The 21,747-nt window shown below is 31.1% G+C and overlaps 2 protein-coding genes across 6 annotated transcripts in view; one reads left to right on the top strand and one right to left on the bottom strand.

Moving 5' to 3' along the window:
* The window catches only part of Cad96Cb (protocadherin Fat 4-like Cad96Ca), a 91,601-nt gene extending 82,050 nt beyond the window's left edge, over positions 1–9,551 (bottom strand). The window contains exon 1 of the mRNA XM_074115926.1: positions 9,248–9,551. The gene's annotated coding sequence lies outside the window, so the exon portion shown is untranslated. The remainder of the gene's footprint in view (positions 1–9,247) is intronic.
* Positions 4,619–19,799, top strand: LOC141447954 (uncharacterized). 5 transcript variants are annotated; one of them, XM_074115942.1, is made up of 8 exons: positions 4,619–6,574; positions 6,823–6,974; positions 7,481–7,632; positions 8,498–8,609; positions 9,813–9,992; positions 10,776–10,982; positions 17,308–18,723; positions 19,492–19,799. In XM_074115942.1, the coding sequence occupies exon 7, from the start codon at positions 17,457–17,459 to the stop codon at positions 18,408–18,410; it is 954 nt and encodes a 317-aa protein (XP_073972043.1). In that variant the 5' UTR covers positions 4,619–6,574; positions 6,823–6,974; positions 7,481–7,632; positions 8,498–8,609; positions 9,813–9,992; positions 10,776–10,982; positions 17,308–17,456; the 3' UTR covers positions 18,411–18,723; positions 19,492–19,799. The 5 variants fall into 5 exon arrangements, 3 of the variants coding, with proteins under 3 accessions (XP_073972043.1, XP_073972042.1, XP_073972044.1); XM_074115941.1 differs by having other exon boundaries at positions 4,619–6,974; XR_012454704.1 differs by having other exon boundaries at positions 6,383–6,974; positions 18,575–18,723.
* The last annotated feature ends 1,948 nt before the right edge of the window (positions 19,800–21,747 follow it).

Genomic DNA, 21,747 nt, shown 5'->3' with positions numbered 1-21,747 from the left:
TTAATAGAAGACATTTCCTGCATGTGGACGCCTTATTATAGTGGTCGGTGGTGAAGACTGGCTCTCCTTAATTAACTGCTCCGAACATCGTTATTTATTTTTATATTTAGTTCTTATATTATTAACTTAATGAAAGGTTGAACAAACATAACAATAAATACAAAACTGCGGTTTCTGTTGACTATTTTCTGCCCGCTTCATTTCAAATAATGATAACCACACTGTTATAAGAGAATAATCAATACATTCAGTTACACACTGAGGATGTGCTGCCTATTTTCGTAACTGTTTAAACTAGACTCATTTCAATTTCAAAATTTTACGCCATTTAATTGCTTAATGTTTTAGCGTGTGCATGAATGTAAAAAATAATTATGAATTTTTAACAACATAACGATTTCAAGTAAGTTTTTGTGTTCCAATTTATTTTATGTCAGATGTTTTTATTTTTCAGTTATTTTTACTTGTTGCAAAAGTAAAGCATTGTGATAAAGAAAAAGAAGCAGGCCAAGTTTCTGACAGCTGATGATTTAAAAAGTGAAGAAGAGCTGAGAAAATCGGTGGAAACTTGGAGGCTATTGTACGTAAACAAGTGGTCGAACATTAGGTAACTAACTCTTCACAACCAGATTCAAATCATTTGGTCAATAAGTTTAAAGCTTTAAATTCTTAAGGGAAAGCAGGGCCCGCAGAATATTCAAATGGAAATCAACTCACAATAAAAGATAAGAAATTGCAGTTTACACTTTTAATATATGTAACTTGAAATTCAAAAAAATTAATAATAATGTATAAATGAATCACCCAAGATTTAAAAAAATATTTGTTTAAAAATGGAAATTATATTTCTTACTTGTTATAATTTCATCGAAAGGTATGTTAAAAATGCAAAATGTCCCCCAAAAAAGCATCCAATTTATGTTAAACAAAAAGTCGGAAACTTTTTTTTTATAACTTCCTGTACTTAGTTGCCCAATTAAAGTTTGTAAAGTACATTCACTCTTATTTTTTGTAAACACTTCCTTGAGTGTTCTACGGAATGTGGGAACCTGAATTGTAGCAACTTAATATTGATTTTTTTTTTTTTTTAATGTGTTTTAAAAGTCTTTAGGTTGAGTTTGTGAAGGTAAAGTTATTTTTCTTCTTTCAGAGCTCTAGTTTCTGCGAAAGAAGTTGTTGTTACCTCAGGATGTCTTGTATTCCGAATCAGAATTGTTCCCGGATCACTGTTTTCCTCTAATATTTTTAAAAGTTAAGGTTAAATCTCTCACTTCTTTTATGCCACTATTTTATTTTGAGAATGCATCTTATTGCTATCAATTTCATGGAGGTTATTTGTGATTATGATGCGTTTTATTAAGCTTAAATCAGACAGAAGAAATGGATAATTGATTAAAAAAATATCCCTTTATTTCTCGATAATTTTTCTTTTCTAGAAAAAATGTACTGTAAATTTTAAAGATGTATAATTATGTTTTAGGTTTGATTACTTCCATTGAACTGTATATCACTAAGATATTTATTTTAAATCGAATATCAACTGAGAATAATTATTTTGATGTTATATAAGAAATAAAAACCAAGTTGTTTTAGGATCATGACCCTTGTGTTAAGGCTTATCATCCGAGAAGGTATATAACAACATTCTTTTATTAAATTACTAGTTTAAGTTACGTACAAGTAAATAACGGGCAAAATGTCACTTATTCTTTGTACATATCTACGTGTGCAAATAAAGGAAAGGGTAAGATATTTTAAAATACATAATATCTTATTTAAAAATAACTTTAAAAACTGCAGCGACTTTCCTGTCTGTCTAGCTGATTTTTCATGGCTTAATCGTTCTTATTTTTGTTGATTGAAGTGAAGTGCCTGATATATTCAGTTTCCTCCTGGAAACCTTATCAGTAGTTTAATGTAAAACCTGCTGGACGTGAGAATTGTTCATAGAAAACAAAGTACCAAAAAACGGAGGTACTTGCTCGGAATTGAATGCAGAACACCTAGCTGCATGATGGGCGTATGTCGCCGCAAGGCCGCCGAGGTATATGTTGCATCAACCTGTCCGAACTAGTGAAACTAAATCCTTAATTTATTAATAGACTTGCTGGCACCGTCAAAAACCTAATATTGTTAAAAGAACAGTTTTAAAGTACACACTTGTTTACTTGTACGTAAATCGTTACTAGCATCCCTACTGTTTTCAAGGGCACTACTTTCCTAATTAAAATTTAAGAATTTTAAGGACTATTTTATAAAATACGTATGTGAGTTAGATTATTAAACCCAAACAGTTATAGACCTTGTGTGTCTATTGGATGTATAATGAGCTCTCAGTGTGGGTGCGATTGGATTGGCGGTAATACCCACGGGTACACCATATGAAGATAATTCAGCGCCTAAAGGCCTATTTTGATTTTATGAAAATTGTTTTAAGAGAGCTTTTGAGAAACATGATATCCTTCCTTCTTTGTAGTCATTTCAGTTCTAAGTGAGTTTCAAATATCGTATTAAGAGAAAATAGAAAAAACATATTATAAAATTTCTGTTTATTGCAATGCATTAATAGCAGTAAATAACTGATTTATAAAACTAATGCATTAAGATGAATGCATTCCGTTATAAATTGTCGAGATCAGACCATGGTTTATTGAACTCTTAAGCCAAATACAGTGTCTCTTCTGTGAAATGGATATGTCCAACAAGTAGCAGCCGTTGTCCATTTACACGGCCAATCAAAATAAACGTAACATAGAGAAGCAGGTAACAATTCTTTAATATCATTATTCCATTTATCTACAGCTTCATGAAACGGTTATTTGGTCCATTCGTTCTTAACACAATCTTTAAGACGATTGTTTGTAAAATCAGAACTTTTTCTCCAATCACCAATCATATATTATTTCTTAATATCCTCAGATCTTTTCTTGAATAAATTAGCTTATAATGTTATTTAATACTCGCCACATATGAATGAAAGATTCATCTTTACTTATTACTTGTAATGATCACCCAATTTTTTGATGGAAACTGGGACAAGGTACATATACATAAAACAGTAACTTAGATACCTATCAATTTGATATTGATTATTATACCGCAGTTTTGGTAAGACCTAATTTTAAACGAAGGTAGTAGATATCTTATTTATTATTTCTTGGCCTAGTTTTCATTCAGTTATTATGCAAACGTACTTTTAAAAGTACATTGACTTTTTTGTTTATATAGATGTAGTTCAGAAGATATTGTCTGTGTACATCATTTATTGATAGACGTTCCAATAGTGCTGACTCTCCTTTAGCTACGTTTTTGTTGTTCTACTTTAATCTAGTTTAAAATTTTTTTAATAATATAAAACATTTTTCCTATTTCTAAATTTAAATAAATTTTCTCACATCTTCGTACACTACGACAGTCCATATTTATTTCCCCTAAAAATGCATGACTTAAATGTTTCTCTTTCTTGTATCTTTTTTAATCTAAAATTAAAATTTATTTCTTTAAAAGACAACAAATTTACTGTAATATAATTCAGCTTAAAAATCTGACAAACTTGGCTTTGTATTCTGCTGGCAAATAACGGATAACTAGTTTATTTTCATCGGTTGTGCCTCGTTATCATTTTGTAGAAAAATAAATAAGGATTTTACGGAAAATTTTCAAGTTGGAGTAAATTATACATATAAAGGGATTAATCCAAGAGAAAAATGAGTTAAGGAGGGTTAGGTCTTGTGTACAACCAGGGCACAGAGTTGTGACCTATTAGGTCTAGCCGGACCTCTCTGGCATCTTACCTGTGTGTAAAAACTTAACGGCATCTTACCTATACATAAAAACATTCACTTTTACCTTAGCAATGCTTTTATAGACGTTTCAATAAGTATATTTTTTTATGTTTTCTTCCATTTTAAGATTTAGGACATTATTTATCTACAAAGCCTAAAAAGAATGGGGTTTATACTTTTCAATTGCATCGTTTACTATTGTTTAAAAATAATTTAATTATTATTTTAATTTCCTTTATTACAAATAAAAAACTTACAATTACTGTAATTAAAAAGTAATGCTTAAAACGTGCTACATTGAGGAATTTTTTGATGAGGAAGTGTTGGAATTTATTTGTGTTTAAACAATATAAGATTAATTTGTAGAAGCCATTAGTTTCCTATAAAATAAAAATATTTTCAGTATTTCATCAACAATAATATGTTACGTCCTTTAATTGGCACCATACGCAGAAGTTTACAAAAGAAACATGTTTATACTTGGACCTTGTAGCTTATGAGAGAGGTAAGAGTTACGTTACTCTTGTTCGTATTTACTAATGATTGCTTATTGTATTTTTTCGTTTTAAAATGACTTTTTTATTTGTTATATAACTTTTTTTTCTCCTAGAATATATTCTTTACAGGTCTTCCCCAATGAAGTTGACGATGATGACTATGTAATCTAAAGTTATAAAGAAATATTGTGATGAATGTAAGAAAGATTGTAAAGCATCTTTTAAACTGAAGTGATAATTCCAAAAATACATTCTTACACATAAGTTAATTGTTTTGAGCAGATTGTTCATTTCCAAGAGATAAGTTCTAAATTATTAATTTAAACAATATTTCTCAGTCTTATTTTATTCTTATTTACAAAATATACAATTTCTGCTTCTACATTATCGGGTCTAATAAAAATTATGTACTGCACAACTGACGACTAAATTGACTTCAATCTCCTTGAACTACTTGTTAAAAACGATCAGGAATATCCGCCAGAGAGCATTAATAACTTAACAAAGAGAAAATTAACGCGGAAAAAATATAAATTTATTCAAAATGATATATATTCCTAAAAATCATTCGGTTCTGCAATCAGTTTTGGGGATGGTACCCATTTAATAGCACTATGTTAGAAGTAAGATTAATGACATTTCATTTTATTTCTTGTTCTAATGTTAGTACCGTCATTGAACATATTATGCTCTTTTTAAAATTGATAGGGTTTCATAAATTTTTGTTTAAAACTAAGACCAGTGAATCATAATATGGTTCGTGTATTATATGAATTCCATTATCAAAAACTATCATTACTGCTATTATCCCTTCCGCATTTTATTATTAAAAATTTTAGTAAAAATTAGCTTCTAAACTCTTTTGCCTTATGATTTTATTAAAACTTTACAACTTATTTAATTTTTGTATATTACGCTTTCATGTGTTCATTGATGGCTCAGCGCTCATTGCCTAGTTATGCAGATGCATGTCTCTTTTTAATAGCAGCCTAATCTGGCGTTTATATTCATCCGACTTTTCTGACACTTACTTTTTAAAATTATGGATGACAAATTTATTTGAAAACGAGAGTTATAAAGTCCTTTTTATCTATTGTTCAGGTAAATATTTAATCCAGGATGTAAGATATTAGGCTCGATTGCAACATTTCCCCATGAAGACCTAGCGGTAATATAAATATGGCTGATGATGAGGAAGTTTTAATTTGACATAATTTCAGTGCTCACAGTCATCGATTATAATGAGACGGTGTTAGGTTAATAGAGAAAGCAAATTGTACTTTAGGTGTTCCATTCACAGTAAGATATTGAAAATTAAAACCAAATCGTCACATTAAACAAGTTTCGAAAGTATATGTAGGCTGATTGCTAAGAAAACCTAGGCTCCCTTAATGCTTGCACTATTTCTAAAGCCTGCCCAGAGTTCAAAGTGTTACCTTTAGCCTGATTTTTATCCATGCATTAATGTTTGAATAGGTATTGTAGCTTTGGTGAATCTGATTCGATGACTAATCCGGTAGATTTTCATGTGTCTCTCTTTTACAGCACCTGATAACATAGTCAGTCGGCTTGCAAAACAACAGATGGTCGACTCGCCCAATTTATTCGTTAAAAAAAAATCTTTATGATCGACAGGATGTTTTGGTCAAAATCTTAAGTCAGTAAGAAAGCTGTTCCTGGCTAGCTTTTTTTTAAAAAAAAAAAGTGATTCGCGATTTTCTCTAAACATTAAACAACAGAATAATGTTTCACCCAAGAAAATAAACAATTTACTTAGTAAATGGCGTATTTAAGTTCCTTTGCTAACAATGATCTTATCCTCGAGAAAGTGAAATAACGGATTGGTTGGTTTCTGGTTACTTTATTATGGCGGCTGCAATGGCCATGAACTTAGGCTGTATGTGCTTTTTTCGTGCTCACGTTGCATGCCCTATTTATTTAATTTCATGCAGTGCAGATCCATAAACTACCATTTAATAGTAACTGTTACTTATTTTCAAGTTCATATGAAGTAGGAATTTTTTTGTCATGGAAATGGATAGGTTAATTAAAATTTATTTAATCACAATTATTATTTCTCTGTAAAAAGAAAAAAAGAATAATAACAATAATAAAAATTAAAGAAAAATGGAACACCTGGTTGTAAAATGAATGGTAACCATTTGGTGAGGTTCCGAAGCTATTTGCTTTTAGCCAGGCTTCACGCACTCTTGCTTCTGCACACCTGCTTTCTAATTTTCATACATCACCGATTACAAGCAACCAACCTGCTAGTTCTGTCTGTTTGTTTAGGTAGTTTTTATTTCCGAAATTTAATTAAAATAAATTCAAGATTATTATTTTACGTAACAATTTTTATACAAATAAATTAAATCAGAAGGAGCAGCCCTCATCTATTTAGCATTCATTCTTTGCGCCCATTCCAATGGACCGGTTTTGGTTTTAAGAATCTAGTTTCATGGTTATAGTGCAGTGTAGACTAATGAGGCGTGTTATGCCATCAACTTTGTAAAAATTACTTCTAGTTTTACTTATTTTAGGAATTTCTAAGAAAAAAAAGTGCCCTATAAGTAACTCGTTCCTGCCATTGCTGGTAGAGCAATTAATGTTTGAAGCGTACTATACAGATCACAAACCAACCGCTGGCTTTCAAAGAAAATGAAATTTTCAATCTTAAATCTACTAATTGAGAGTACGTATAATTTGTTAATTCCTCTTATTTGTTATTGCTATACATTAATTATTATTTTACAGAGTTTTGATAGCAATTATTTAAAAATTGAAAATCATTTATTGCTCTACTTATTGAGTTCAAGTTCAAAATACTTTTAAAATTTAAGTGTTTTTATTTTTGACCTTTGGCGCTCCAACTTCAAGCCATTGTGAGGGCAGCCAATTATTATTATTATTATTTTATACACGTTCATGAATTATATTTTTAAAAGTAAGTATTGTGTTGCCATCAACTTGTTGATACAACTTTAAACGTGAAATCCATTTTGAGATCTCAAAGTTAATAAAAAGTGTTTTTTTAAACAGTAATTTTTGTTAGCGTGCGTGTACAATAAATATTCCTCTTCTGAATTTTTGTTGAATGGATTTTGCACTCTTTTTATATTTTCTCGTAGCAGCTCTAAAGATTTTCTTTGATCTTTTTATACACATGTTGATTATAATATGTTATGAACTTATTTTCAGGGAAATTCGATTAAGGTCACTTCTGAGGTTATCCGTCACAAAATATATTTCAGTAAAGTATTATCTTAATTCCTTTAAATTAAGGAAGATGACATATGTCGTGAAAACTCTTACTGCTGAAGAATATTTCTTAACCTAAATTCTCCATTTTGGTGAGTTAATCTTTCATTTTTCACAAAAAAATCGCAATACTTTTTTTTTATAACGTTTGTGTTTACAATATGTACATAGAGATCTATAACTTTTTTGAGAAAGGACATTTGTGGGCTTGAGAATATGATAGATGTTTTGGTTTGTTGGCTGGGATCCATTATGAAGTTACTTTTGCAGTTTCCTATAAAATTTCAACTTACAATTTGTACTCTCACTAACAAATTAAACATCCAATTTTTCAGTTACGATTCACTTAGGATAAAAAAAAGAGCAATAAACTTTAATAAATTAATCTTAAATCACAGTTATAATTAAAAAATTGGTTACTAATTAATATTATATCGGTACATTCCTCATAATGATGAACTTCAATGGAACTTTGGGCTAAAGGAAAGTGAACTTGCCATTCTTCAGAGATTTCGGTCCCCACTAAACCCTTGCCATATGACCAGTCAACAATCTAAAACTTCTGTTTGCTATTGCTGATTTTTGATGCGACGCCTCTTGCATGTTTTTTTTTTATCCTTAACAGGTTACGGATTTTCATCAGTCAGAGGTTGATTAATCACTACGATGTAGGGAATTTAATATCAACTATGTTTCCGTCTCTCTTTTTGCTGATTCTGAGTACACCAAACTGACGATAATCAACTTCTGATGCTGGATGAAATTCTGTAGCCAGGCAGCGAAACAAAAAAAATGCGTGCTAAGACTGATAAAGTAATATCAGTAATATCAACGATATTATCCAGCAATGCAAACCTACCTGAATTTTTAAGCGGTCATTTGCTATTTAAAAACTAACTTGTTTTTAACATTCACCTGCCAAATTATTATTAAAATCAGCATTAAATATTCTTTCAGTATGAGTAAAATTCAATCACTATGAAGCAACTAAATGTAGCAAGCTTTGGAAATTTTGAAAATGGATCGCAGTTTTTAACAAAGAATTTAATTCGAAGTCGTTATAACTAAAGTAAGTGTTTTTTATTTTTCTATAATTATAAGGGGCAAACATGTTTTCTTAATTTGTACTAATTTTTCTTTATAATTTGGAATTTTAATAACCAAAGAAATTCCTAGAGATATGATACAATTATGAGTTCGTACATTACGTATATTTATGATACCTTTGAGAAAATACCACTTCTCCCACAGAACACCTTAAAGAGCAGTTACTTAGGAAAATGTTTTAATTTGAGCATGTGAAGTTAAAAGAAAATTGTGGGTGTTGAAAACTGAAACCAAAAAACGTATCTTTGTAGTGAAAACTAAAAATAGAATCAGCACGATCGCTAATCCTTCTTTTACTAATAGTAAGAGATACGAATAAGACAATATATCAAATTACATTAAAAAGCAAAAATTACAAAAAAAGAACTGCCGGCCCTTAGATTTTTTCTTTCCTAGGAGCTTCTAACAACTCACCGTCAGTGTAGTCTGTAACGAGAGAGAGCCCTGGCCGGAGGCCGGCAGTACATGAAAAATAACCCCAGATATTAGCGCGCCTTAAATATAAAATAATAATAATAAAAATTAAAACAATTTAGTAATTATTTAAAGTTAATCGTGATATATTTTTAATAATAGACAAATTATTTAAATTTCACTCACCCAGCACTCTCTTCGTCCATTTATCCTATAAAGAACAACACAAAATCAGAAAACACATTACCGAGTTCATTAAAAAAAAAAAAACACAAGAATGGAAATAAAACTGTACGAGTAAAAGAAATTAATGGAATTGCCACTTTTTAAATATTTACCACTAGTTTATAAAATAATAAGTTATTACGATTATAATTTCGTATTTTTTTTGTTTCCTTTAAAAGTTTACGTCGTATTGAAATTCTGTAGATATAGAGTTTTACATTCACACTGCCCGAGTATTTGTTACCGACTGGCTTTACTGGAGCCGAAATAACGTCTTTTCGCTGCACTAGCGCCATCTACCTGGTTGTGGCCTTTCATTCTCTTCCAACTACTTTACCTTTGTATAGCTCTTTCTCTCTTTTACTTCTGAGAATAAAGAAGTATTGTGATCTTACCAAATTTTTGAAATTGACTTTTCTCCTTTAAAAGTTATTTAGAGTTGAAAAAGAGTTTTTTACGCTCTCTGTCTCCTCTCTCTATAAACAAAATATCTCAAAAAAACTTATTTAGTTGATTTGGTTTACAGAGGACAATAAATAGGCAATCAAATTCCCAAAATCAGAAGTAGCAAGTTACTGATGGATGTTTTCACTTATTCGATATTCACTTTGAACTGGCTACTGCTCATTGCAATCATGTTAGTCTACAATTTGTATTCAGGAAATTTTTTGAGGAAAATGCAGTTAAGGCACTTCTAGAACTAGAGGTAAGTAATCTTCTAGGTAAGGTAACGTATCGTTATAAAGTACGAGTACTTGTCTTATAAATTAAAAAGAGTGATGAAATGTGATTGTCTAGCTTTAAAAAGAAATCGAAATCGATAGTACCATTTTACTGGATTTTTAATATTTTGAGATTTATTCGATAATATTACGATTTTCTCTAAATAAACTTTATTATATTTTATTTGATTAATTTTTCTAGGCAAAAATTCATTTTAGGCGATCCTATGTTTCTTAGAGTTTCATCTTGGTGTAATATCCAGTTTTATATTCTAAATTATGTTAGCGAGAAATAGATACGTTTTAAACCAGGACTTTGACAAAATATCTTCACATCAAGAAGAAGATATTAATATCTAAGCTCTAACTTCTGCCTTTTTCATTCTCCCAAACTTTACTCAGTAGGCGGTGAAACTTATCTCTTCATCAGAGACTAAATTTTTGAAGCTTGAATTCTAGTCTCCTTCCTGCCAATTAATTGTGGCTTATGGTCCAACTGTGTGTTGTGGACTGCCTCGGAAGTCTATACTTAATTAATAACATTTATTTCATACAAATAAAACTTTTTAACTTTAGTTTAGTCGGGATTCGAACTTTGCCAAGAACACGCTTCACAGAACACAAATTATTTCGCATTATTTCTTTAAACACAAGTTTTAATGATATACTAACAAGAATTAGTCAAGTTCTGCTCAATTTTTGTGGAATTTTGAAATCCTTTCCAGTAAAAAAAATAAAATACTGTAAAAAAATCAATTTATTTTTAGAAATTGTTGGAAGCCGAAATAGATTTTTGGAACCTGTCCTAGATAAACTGAGAAGAGAGAAAATTAATAAATCCGAAATAAGAGTGATTGTAGGTTAAATACCTCACCTTAATTTTGAAGCAGAGACAGTGGTGCTTTGGTCACATAAAAAGAATGAAGAACGATAAAAGAAGCAATAAACTGGAGGACTAAGAAGAGTATGCATAGGTGAGTTCAAGTAGAGTATGACTGGACATGGGATTGCAGGAGTAGAGATTCTCGATTAGCAGTAGAAAAGGTTACACTGTGTGAGAGACATAAAGAACTCCATTCTAGTTAATAGGATTCGATAATTACTTTTTGTATTATGGAGAAAATATTTTATTTTATAAAAAATTAAAAATTATATTTAAAAAAAATCTTTAAGAAAGAACATTATGGCTGGAGGAAATAAAAATTGAACAGACTTCATTTTTTCTGATTTTGCAACAGCTGCTTTAAAAGATACTTTATAATCAACTCTATATAATTTAGGTACTAGTTACAAAAGTAGTAATTGTAGACCAACCATTGTTGGACGACTCGTGCCGTAGCTCATTCGTTTCTATTATTGAACAGAAGTGTTCCTAATTATCTGGCTGCCTGTTATTTGTGCTACGGCGCAATGCCACATTGCTATTCTAATATAACCTCTTCTAATATTAGTAACAGGTGTCAGTTTTTATAGTATCATAGTCCTCAGTACAATTGCATTAGTATGAGGTTGACCGCTGTTGGAAATCTACCACGTTTTTATCCAATTAATTAATTTGTACATTTCTTTTTTCCACCAGACTAACCACAAATAATACTTTCCCAATGTTTTACAACAACAACAAAGAAAATGTATCTCTTGAATCATTTGTTTATATTATTTTGAACGTCGTTTTTTTTTAATTATTAAAGATAAGAATAATGTAAAGTTAAAAATAATAGATTTGTTTCCATACTCAATCATCTTTTATTCAATGATTTGCTTCAATTCTCATCTTTTCTGAGAAAGATGTTCGTCGAGATTACAAGACATCTCTATCAGTGCGTAATATGTCTTTTTCTTTTTCTTGGTTGGGGCTACAGAAATTTCTATTGAATATACTTTTTTTTTAGGGTAAACCTGCAATTCGCTAAAATTATTGAACTTGGCCCTCTTCAATCTCTTTCCTGCAGAAGAATTATGCTTTGATCAACTCTGAATATAGTGAGTCTCTGTCGGTCTCGACGAGTCCATCCAAGTTACATTTCTTAAATACCTCTTCTCGTCTATTTTTGAGTCTTGGCCCATCGATTTGCTTCTGTATTGGGAACATTGAGAGTTTTATAAAAGTCCATTTTTGTGTCGTATTTCATTTCTTGTTCAACTATTATTTCTTTTATATATGTTTCTTCTAATCTTCATATTTTTTTCAGTGCCAAAGGTGGGCAATGGCGAATTCAATTCATCTAAAAAAAAAATCCACTAATGTATTGCCACATTAGATGTTTCTGATAGAAAACTTCATTCACTCCGCGCACTTTTACAGCTTTTTTGGTACATAACAAACTGTACAGAATGCTCTGTACGAGGGTCGTTTGAAAAGTCCGTGCAAAAATAAAAACTACTTAATTTTTTGGGCTAAACCTTTTTTATTTTTCAAGATAGTGTCCTTTTAGGCTTAGTTTATTGATCCCTTCCGAATAATAGGATTTGTCCAAGTCTGAAAAATAGCCATTCGTTTCTGCAATCACCTCCTCGTTTGAATAAAATCTTTTTCCCGCCAGCCATTTCTTCATATTGGGGAACAAATAGTAGTCCGAGGGAGCCAAGTCTGAAGAATAGGGGGGATGTGAAACGAGTTGGAACCCTATTTCCATTAATTTTGCGGCCACAACTGCTGAGGTGTGAGCTGGTGCGTTGTCGTGATGGAAAAGGACTTTTTTGTGGGCCAATCGTGGGCGTTTTTCTTGCAGCTCGGTTTTCAAACGGTCCAATAACGATGAATAATATGCACCTGTAATAGTTTTACCCTTTTCCAGATAGTCGATGAGGATTATTCCTTGCGAATCCCAAAAGACAGTCGCCATTATCTTTCCGGCCGAAGGAACGGTCTTCGCCTTTTTTGGCGCAGATTCCCCCTTGGTAACCCATTGTTTAGATTGTTCTTTGGTCTCAGGAGTGTAGTGATGTATCCATGTTTCATCCACAGTGACGAAAGGACGCTTAAAGTCCTGCGGATTCTTCTGGAACAGCTGCAAACCGTCCTTGCAACACTTCACACGATTTCGTTTTTGGTCAAGCGTGAGCAATCGCGGCACCCATCTTGCTGATAGCTTTGTCATGTCCAAATGTTGATGCAAAATATTATGTACCCGTTCATTCGAGATGCCCACAGCACTAGCAATCTCACGCACCTTCACTCTTCTGTCATCCATCACCTTATCATGGATTTTATCAATGATTTCTGGAGTAGTAACCTCAACAGGGCGTCCAGAACGTTCAGCGTCAATTGTGCCCATATGGCCACTCTGAAAATTTTGAAACCACTTATAAACTGTTCTAATCGAAGGTGCAGAGTCACCATAATGTTTATCAAGCTTCTCTTTAGTCTCCTGAGGCGTTTTGCCTTTCATAAAGTAGTGTTTAATCAACACACGAAATTCTTTTTCGTCCATTTTTTGAAAATCATTCGACTTCCTCGATTCAAACGAATGCCAAACACAAAGAAATAGACCGATCTGGCTGAAACTTGGTGTGTGTTCTTCCAAGAGATGCTACCAACTAAACATAACCTCGATACGCGCCAGTGGTGCTACCTCTCTGACTTTGCACGGACTTTTCAAACGACCATCGTAAGTAGTATATTTATTTAATAGTAATATCTCAAAAATCTTGATAGTGTTGACACCGTTACAATACACTGAATAAGTAACAGTGCACGATCTATTTTCTGGTATGGCACGTTCCTTGGTTAAAAATTTCATGGAAGAGTTAATAGGGTATCCCTAAACATCGTGTTTTGCCTCTAGCTAATACCATAGACTTCCTCTATTACTGTATATCGGCAATATTGTCAAAAAAAAGAAAAAAAAAAGTGGTATCTAATCCTCTTTTCTGTTACACGTATTTTCATGTAATGCTACAATCCAAATAACTACTTTTTAGATACATAGATGTCTCCTAAATATTGTAATTAGGTATTTATTGCATAATTACAATTTTTATGGTGTCATTGAGTTGGATTTTGGAGCGGATATGATGAGTTTTACGGATAAAACGCCTTTTCCCTTTTTGTTTGATTTAGTTTTCTCTGAGCTAATGTAATTTTTTAGAAACCAGTAAAAAGATTAATGTAGGAAATAATAAAATAAATACAAAAAATTATGCATCCATGTTTGCAATGGGAAATTAAATCTCACATTCAATCAATTTAACCTCCGATTGTGCCATTACATATGGCTATTTCAATCAAATAAATTTATTTTTAAGTCGGACTAGGTCCTTTTCATAAGTCATAATTTGTTGATTATTCCAGCAAATATAATTGATATACATTTTCAGTATATGGGTCATTCCATGTCAAATCAACACGGGGTCTGAACCTCACCATCTCGGATTTTCTTGAAATTTGGCACATGTTTACTATTGGTATAGACTTGGAAAAATATGAAATTTTACTATGATATGTCAACTGGTTTATGAGTTGCAGGGCTGTAAAGTTGCCAAAAATGGGCTGAAAAACAGGGAACCCCGTGTTTTTGAATTACTGTAGAAGCTTTCCTAATTGAGCCACAGACTTGGGATTGGTGTCATTTTGTAGCATATATAATGCCCTTTCCTGTGATGTGCGACACCATATGGGTTAGGATAAATAAAGTTTGTTAAATTTAAATTTAAAATTTAAAATTTAAATTTTTTAAAAAGTACATATTTTAAAATTTTAAAATTAATTCTATAAATAGCTAGTAGTGTTATGAATCACTGGGCAAAATATTAATTTGGGACGACAATGGCTTCATTGTTAAAAAAATTTAAGACTAAAGCTCCAATCCGATTAATTCAACTCTGAATTCATGTTAATACAATAATGCTAATAATAATTCCACTAATAAGTCCAAAGTAAAACATACTGTTAAGTAATAGGATCTCTTTAATATTTTAAGCTTGAAAAGGCGTCATTTGTTTGTCATGCATCACTTTCTAGTAGGACATATGTAAGTTCTTCCAGTCAGAGTCACAGGATCAATTTTTATCAAAACATCCACTACTGAGACCCAAAGAATATCGGCATTTCTTGGATGCGAGATGATTTAGAGGGTTCAGCTGGATGAAGAAAAGTTACTTTTACTTCATCAAGTTCTTCATTTTTCTCTAAAACATATCCATGCCAAGCCACCAGTTTCTTTATAGACTACACTGATATACAACCTGATATGGCGGCTAATTTTAGTTTATCAGGGAATTTTGAAACTTCCATTTCGCAAGCTTCTGACTTCATAGAAAAGTTTTTAACCAATATTTTGGATTTACTTCTGGGAATGAAAGCATGGTATTGCTGTGTTCCTTTAATAGCCAATGCTTGAGCAAACCGATTTTTTAAAAAACACTCAGATTCAACAGTCTTCCTGGGTTGAATATGCAAAGTCTATGTTGGTTATGTTTTCTACTGCCCACTCAAAAAGTTGTAGTGAAGTTTGGATTTGATTTCCATAGGGTCGTTGCAAACTGGTACGAGCTGCCAGTCTCTTTACCGAACCCCCTACGCCATCACAAGGCCCTTTGCCGACTTAAACCAACTTAAAGAGGCTGTTATCTCAGCCAAAGAAGACTGTTCTTGAACAAAGATATTGAATTGAATTATTTTTGTATAATTTGATTAACTGCATAATTTCATTAAAATAATATATTATAATTAATATGAATAATTACTGTAATCATAATTATTAATTCTAAAAATGATTTCAAAATAAATATTTTAAATCTTAATAATTATTAATTATGATTCATTGATTCATTATTACTATTTTCAATTTATTTATTACTTTAATTTTATTAAAATATGTTTTCCATGAAAAGGAGCTTTAGTCTTAAATTTTTTTAACAATGAAGCCATTGTCGTCCCAAATTAATATTTTGCCCAGTGATTCATAACACTACTAGCTATTTATAGAATTAATTTTAAAATTTTAAAATATGTACTTTTTAAAAAATTTAAAATTTAAATTTAACAAACTTTATTTATCCTAACCCATATGGTGTCGCACATCACAGGAAAGGGCATTATATATGCTATAAAATGACACCAATCCCAAGTCTGTAGCTCAATTAGAAAAGCTTCTACAGTAATTCAAAAACATAGGGTTCCCTGTTTTTCAGCCCATTTTTGGCAACTTTACAGCCCTGTAACTCATAAACCAGTTGACATATCACAGTAAAATTTCATATTTTTCCAAGTCTATACCAATAGTACATGTGTGCCAAATTTTAAGAAAATCCGAGATGGTGAGGTCAAAAATGGTCTTTTTTTGTGTTGATTTGACATGGAATGACCCATATAGAAAACGTATTATATTTAAATTAAAGAAATTGGGCAACCTCATTAGAAATTCTACACGATCTGTTCTTCCTTTAAAATTAGGAATAGAATTAGGAACTTAACTTTTCGGTATCGAGCTGAGTGATGTTTTTAGTAAGTAGTAAGTGATATTGTCATCCAATAAAAGTTTGACAGCAGTGCATTTAAGCACGAAGTCACCTTGGAGCCAATCTATTATTACCTTCAATGTATTTTCATATTAGCAAAAAGTAATTGCAGAAGATTGAAGTCTTAGTGCTGATTGACGGATACAATGGATTAGCATGGCTGAGGAACAACGTTAGATTTGTAGACAAGACTCCACATCTTCAACTTCTTATAAAAATAGTAAATTTTTATTGATTTAATTATGGAAATTTTAGTTACATTATTTGGTAAATGGTAAAATATCAATACATCTTATGGAGATCTATTAGGAATTTCCCTCGCTTGTTGTACCAATATTATTGTCCCATAATTATAGTTTCATAAGATTGGTTGGTTCTATTATACATAGTGTGGAATTTATAAGTATATTATTTTGGTATTTGCTCTAATTAAATCAAAGAATAAATCAGAAATTGAAGCCCTTACATTTAACATAAAGAAATTGGGCGACCTTATTACAAATTCTGTACATTCTGCTCTAACATTTAAATTAAAAATAGAAAAAATTAAGACGTATTAACATGCCAGTGCTATCTAGCGGGAACAGCTAGAACTAGAAAGAAGTAATTACGTAGAAACTAGTTCCAGTGATCATCGCTAGGTAGCATGAACATGTACTTTGACACTATTAAAATAAACATTAAATAACCTCCTCACAAAACAACTCAGTTTCTATGGTTTGCTACAAGTAAATTCACAGAAAATTTTCTCATTATTTAATAATTAATTCAAGTCATTTAAATCGACTTGTGATAATTTTGAGGTTAAAATATTTATTATCTACACATATTTCTTAGACTGTGCGTATCTGCGATTGAGTGCGGCGAACCAAAGTCAAAACTCGGTTGTGAGTGACAGTGTCAGTGCGCTGTGGTTTTTGTGTAAGGATATTTTCCGAGAATTGCCAGTCTCCCCCGTAAACCGTAAGAAGTTGTATTAGAGGGAAATGTCGGCAGACAGCGGGGGCCAAGGGCCCCCAGAAAATACTAGCAAAATTTCAGATAAGTCATCTTTTAGTAATGCTAATATTAACCCAAATGTTTCTAACACAATAATCAATCATAATAATAATACTAGCTTACTTACTAACATGATGGAAGTAATAAGTACCAACACTGATAGCGACAATGATACTAATAAAAGTACTCTAAAGGCAAATAAACGCCCGAATGAGGAAAATATTGCATACAGTAAGTCAAAAGTTCATGTACAAGAGGCTAACTCAGGTACCCTAAAATATAAAAATGATTACGTGAAAAATGCACTAAAAAATAGATACAAATTAGGCGATAAAGGTCCCTATATTGTGAATTTAGAGGGCAATAAGGGTAATCTGGGCAAGGTTCATCGTATGGCAATAGGAAAGTGGCTACTAAAGTCATCTATGACCTGTAAAGACGATATATTGAACTTAGAAGTTACTGGTAAAAACCGAATGAAAATAGAAACTAATAGTGCCCAAGCAGCCAATGAATTACTAAAGTTGGAGATCCTTAAAGAAAGGGACATTTCAGCTTATATTCCTAACTTTAGAATTCATTGTACAGGGGTTATTAGAGATGTCGATATAGACTTAGGGGAAGGAGAAATATTATCGGAATTAATAGCACCGGTTAAACCCACCAATATTAGACGCCTTACGCGCAGAATTCTAAATGGGGGTAAGGAAATAATAAAAAAAATTCCAGTCTGCATAGATACTTTCGACAGCCAGTCCCTTCCGCAGTTTGTATCATTATATGAGGTAAGATGTCGTGTGGAGGCATACATCCCCCCTTTAAGACAATGTAGGAACTGTCTCAGATTCCGTCACTCGGAGGATCACTGTACGATAAGGCAGTGGGGTAAAAACAGTAAAAAGGAAATACGGTTTTGTCCAAATATACTCTTTATCATGTAGCAACAGGAATAATTTCCTTTATTTATTAAATGTTCTTCACCCACGTTGATAAACATTTTATATCGACAGTATTTTAAAAAGAAGTTTTCCTCTAAAAAAATTTCCATGTTTAAAATTCACTGTTTAACCTCATAATTTGATGTTTCTTTATTTATGATTGATAGTTTTGAGTTGATGCTGCTGTAACTAAGTCAGTGAAAACTTTACATAGCTTAGAAAACTGATTGTATTATCTATTTGCATTAAGCGATGACTTCCTAGGAAATTAAGAAACTTCTTTTTGGATCATTACTGCGTTAAGGACATCTTGCAGGTAAGCAACAATTTTTATGTATACTTTTATTTTTAATTACGTGTTGAACCGTGTCTCTAAATAAATTCGAATATTCTGGAATATACTATGCCACTGAGAAACATTACTAAGTGACAGAACAGTTTCCATATTTAGACTGTTCATTATTTTTTTAATATGGTTAAATCCGCTATTATAACCCAATTCATTATTTTGAAGGATCCTTCTGTACTTCTCCATTCTATTTTGATAATAAACCAAATTAGATTCTCCAACTGTGAAACTGTTCTTCAATTATTGTTATCTATTATTTACTACGTTCAGAGTAATACTACATAAACTACAACTTTTTTCATTTAAATTTTTATCTTTGTAGCTGAAAAAAGTTTTAATTTTCTGAAAGGTTTTAATTTGATTGAATTTCTTATATATCCTACAATCACAAAACTATTTCTATTCTGTATATAAAAAAAAATAAAAAAGAAGAAGAATATTAGTAGCATGTTTGTTGTACTGTTCAATCAGAGTAATCTTTTTAATAAATAATAAGTATGTTTTTTGAAAATATCTTTCATTTTCTTTGAAAGAAAGGATTAGGTTCTTTAAAAAATGATTTTAACTTTCATATCAATGCTTTACTTTTATTGCAGTACATTTATTTAATTTGAATGAATACATTATCAATTATAAATTTTTTTCTTCTAGGTACTTAATTCAGGCTAAACTCAGTAAAAACTAATTATTTTAAGTACATAAATATTGTTGATTGTACATAATGTTGATTTTCAGATGAAATACCTCTGATACTGGAGTACTGCCTGCAAAACTGTTCATCAATAGAAGCCCAAGTGAAATAGACGTAAACCATCTATCCTAGGAAAGTTTTGTGAAGAATCAATTAATAAAACAAGTACTATGAAGTTACTATACGTAATAAGCACGTTAGTTTCACAATGTAATTTTTTTTTTTTTTTTTGCGCATGAACATCTGAGGTTATTAGCGCCCGGAGCTTTTTCCAGTGCACTGCCGGCCTCCGGACAGTGTTCTCTCGTTCACAATGTAATGTTACAATTTTTATATAAATTTTAAAAAAGAATCTTATTTATTCTCCTTTTCATCTCAAAAAAAGAGGAAAAGTTCGATAGCGAACTGACAATAGGATGAAAGAAAAAATTTCCAAAAATAAAAATAAACTGTTAAAGATGATTTATTAACATGTTTGTACAGATTTATTGTTAAAAAGCATTAAATTAAAAAAAAAAAGAATAAAAAGGAAAACATGAAAAGAGATTAGAAATAGCTGCGACAATGGAAGGAATAAAAAAGAAAACCTTTAAAAAGATAAAAAAAACCATTGGAAATAGCCTCTTAATTTCGATGTAATGATTCTGTATTTGATAGTTAATATTAAAGGCAATCCTGGAATGTATATGTTGGTCGATCTGTTTTGAAAATCAAAAAGTACAAACCATTATGAAAAGTAAAGAAAAATTAGTTTTAAAAATAGCCACAAGGTAGCAGCACTTACTGGACCTGTTAACTCCATAAATACATTTTAGTTTACTTATTTGCCACCAGGTAGCACTAAAACTATGTACAACTATTAAGATTTCTCTTCAGTACGACTTGAGCATTGGGGGGGAGAAGGTCGCTCGTCACCCGTCACCTTAATCCTAATCTACTCTTGTGCCACATCTCAATCATCAAATATGAAACAGGTATGATAACATATGTCTGTCTAGTCTAAAAATCACTGTCGTAAAAGTACATTAAAGTTCTTCTTTAAGAATTATGAAAAAAAATTATGTCTGTCTAGTAAAAAGTAAGAATTATTCTAAAGTATAATAATCACTACCACAAATCTAGATGACAGTTCTTCTATAAGGATTATTAAAAAACTATTCAAATATGAAATAAGGTACGTATTAATGACATATTCAAAATATTAAACTCCCACCCTCCCACCCAGCAAAATCACTCACCTATATACTCTGGCAGTACTAGTGCACACTCGAGAAGCAAGAAATATTTCATGCATTTTTCTCAGCATAAAACAATTTATTTTATCTTACTTTTGGTATCATTAATTAACACATACCTGATGCCATCTAAATATAATATTTCCTAATTAAAAACAAGCTCGAGCTACATAATAATTAATAAAAACAATGGAGTTGATAACAAATTCACTGCAGTTTGTACTGTCACTCCTAGCTGGCAGAAAAATCACTATTTTAACGATTAGATTTCTCTTTCTAGACATTGGAGGCCTTTTTTTTTTAACTTTTTTTTTATTTTTTTGTTTTGTATTTAGTTAATAATTTTTAATTTCTTATTATTTAAGAGATTAAAAGGAAAAATAAATACAATATTATTAATTAACTACTTTTTTTATTATTTAAAAATCATTTATAAAATTTTTTTACTATAAGTTTAATAAAATCTTTACAGGGTTTGGGAAAACTTCAATCGACAGGTGACTCACAAGACTTGTACTGGACCTTCTTAAACACACATTTAACCAATGAAAGGAGTCATCAATATGATTAATTGTGAGTGAAAGGAAGCCCTATATAATTGTAAAGTCTATCATTTTTGAAAAACAGAAACTAAAAAGCAAATTTTTATCACTGTTTCTCTAAGATGCAGTGGTTTCTGTATAAATTAGTTAATAATAAGGCTATTTTAGTTTATACAGCAAGGGACGATCTGTTGTGATAAACAAGAATCAAATACCATATGTAGAAATCGTCCTCTAATTTCACTCGAACACTCCTGTTTTGTAGTTGATAGTTAATATTAAGGCCGATGTAAGAATGTAGATGTAGGTACGTTTAAGTATGAAGAAATAACTATTGGAAAAAGTGAAAATTTTCACCTAATTTCACAGGAATGCTGATGTTTCAGCATTTTATAGTTAATATAAAGGCTAATGATACATAATGGGACGATCTCTTTTGTTAATTAAGAAGTAAAAAGTATTGAAAAAAGTGGAAAGAGTCTCCTAATTTCACTGAAATGCAGCGATTTCGTATTTGATAGTT

This window comes from Rhodnius prolixus, unplaced genomic scaffold (genome assembly GCF_049639745.1).
Source record: "Rhodnius prolixus isolate KJV_2025 unplaced genomic scaffold, Rpr scaffold_13, whole genome shotgun sequence".
Classification (NCBI taxonomy): domain Eukaryota; kingdom Metazoa; phylum Arthropoda; class Insecta; order Hemiptera; family Reduviidae; genus Rhodnius; species Rhodnius prolixus.
The sequence above is the reverse complement of the archived record's forward strand: the minus strand, read 5'-3'. Positions and strand labels throughout refer to the sequence as shown.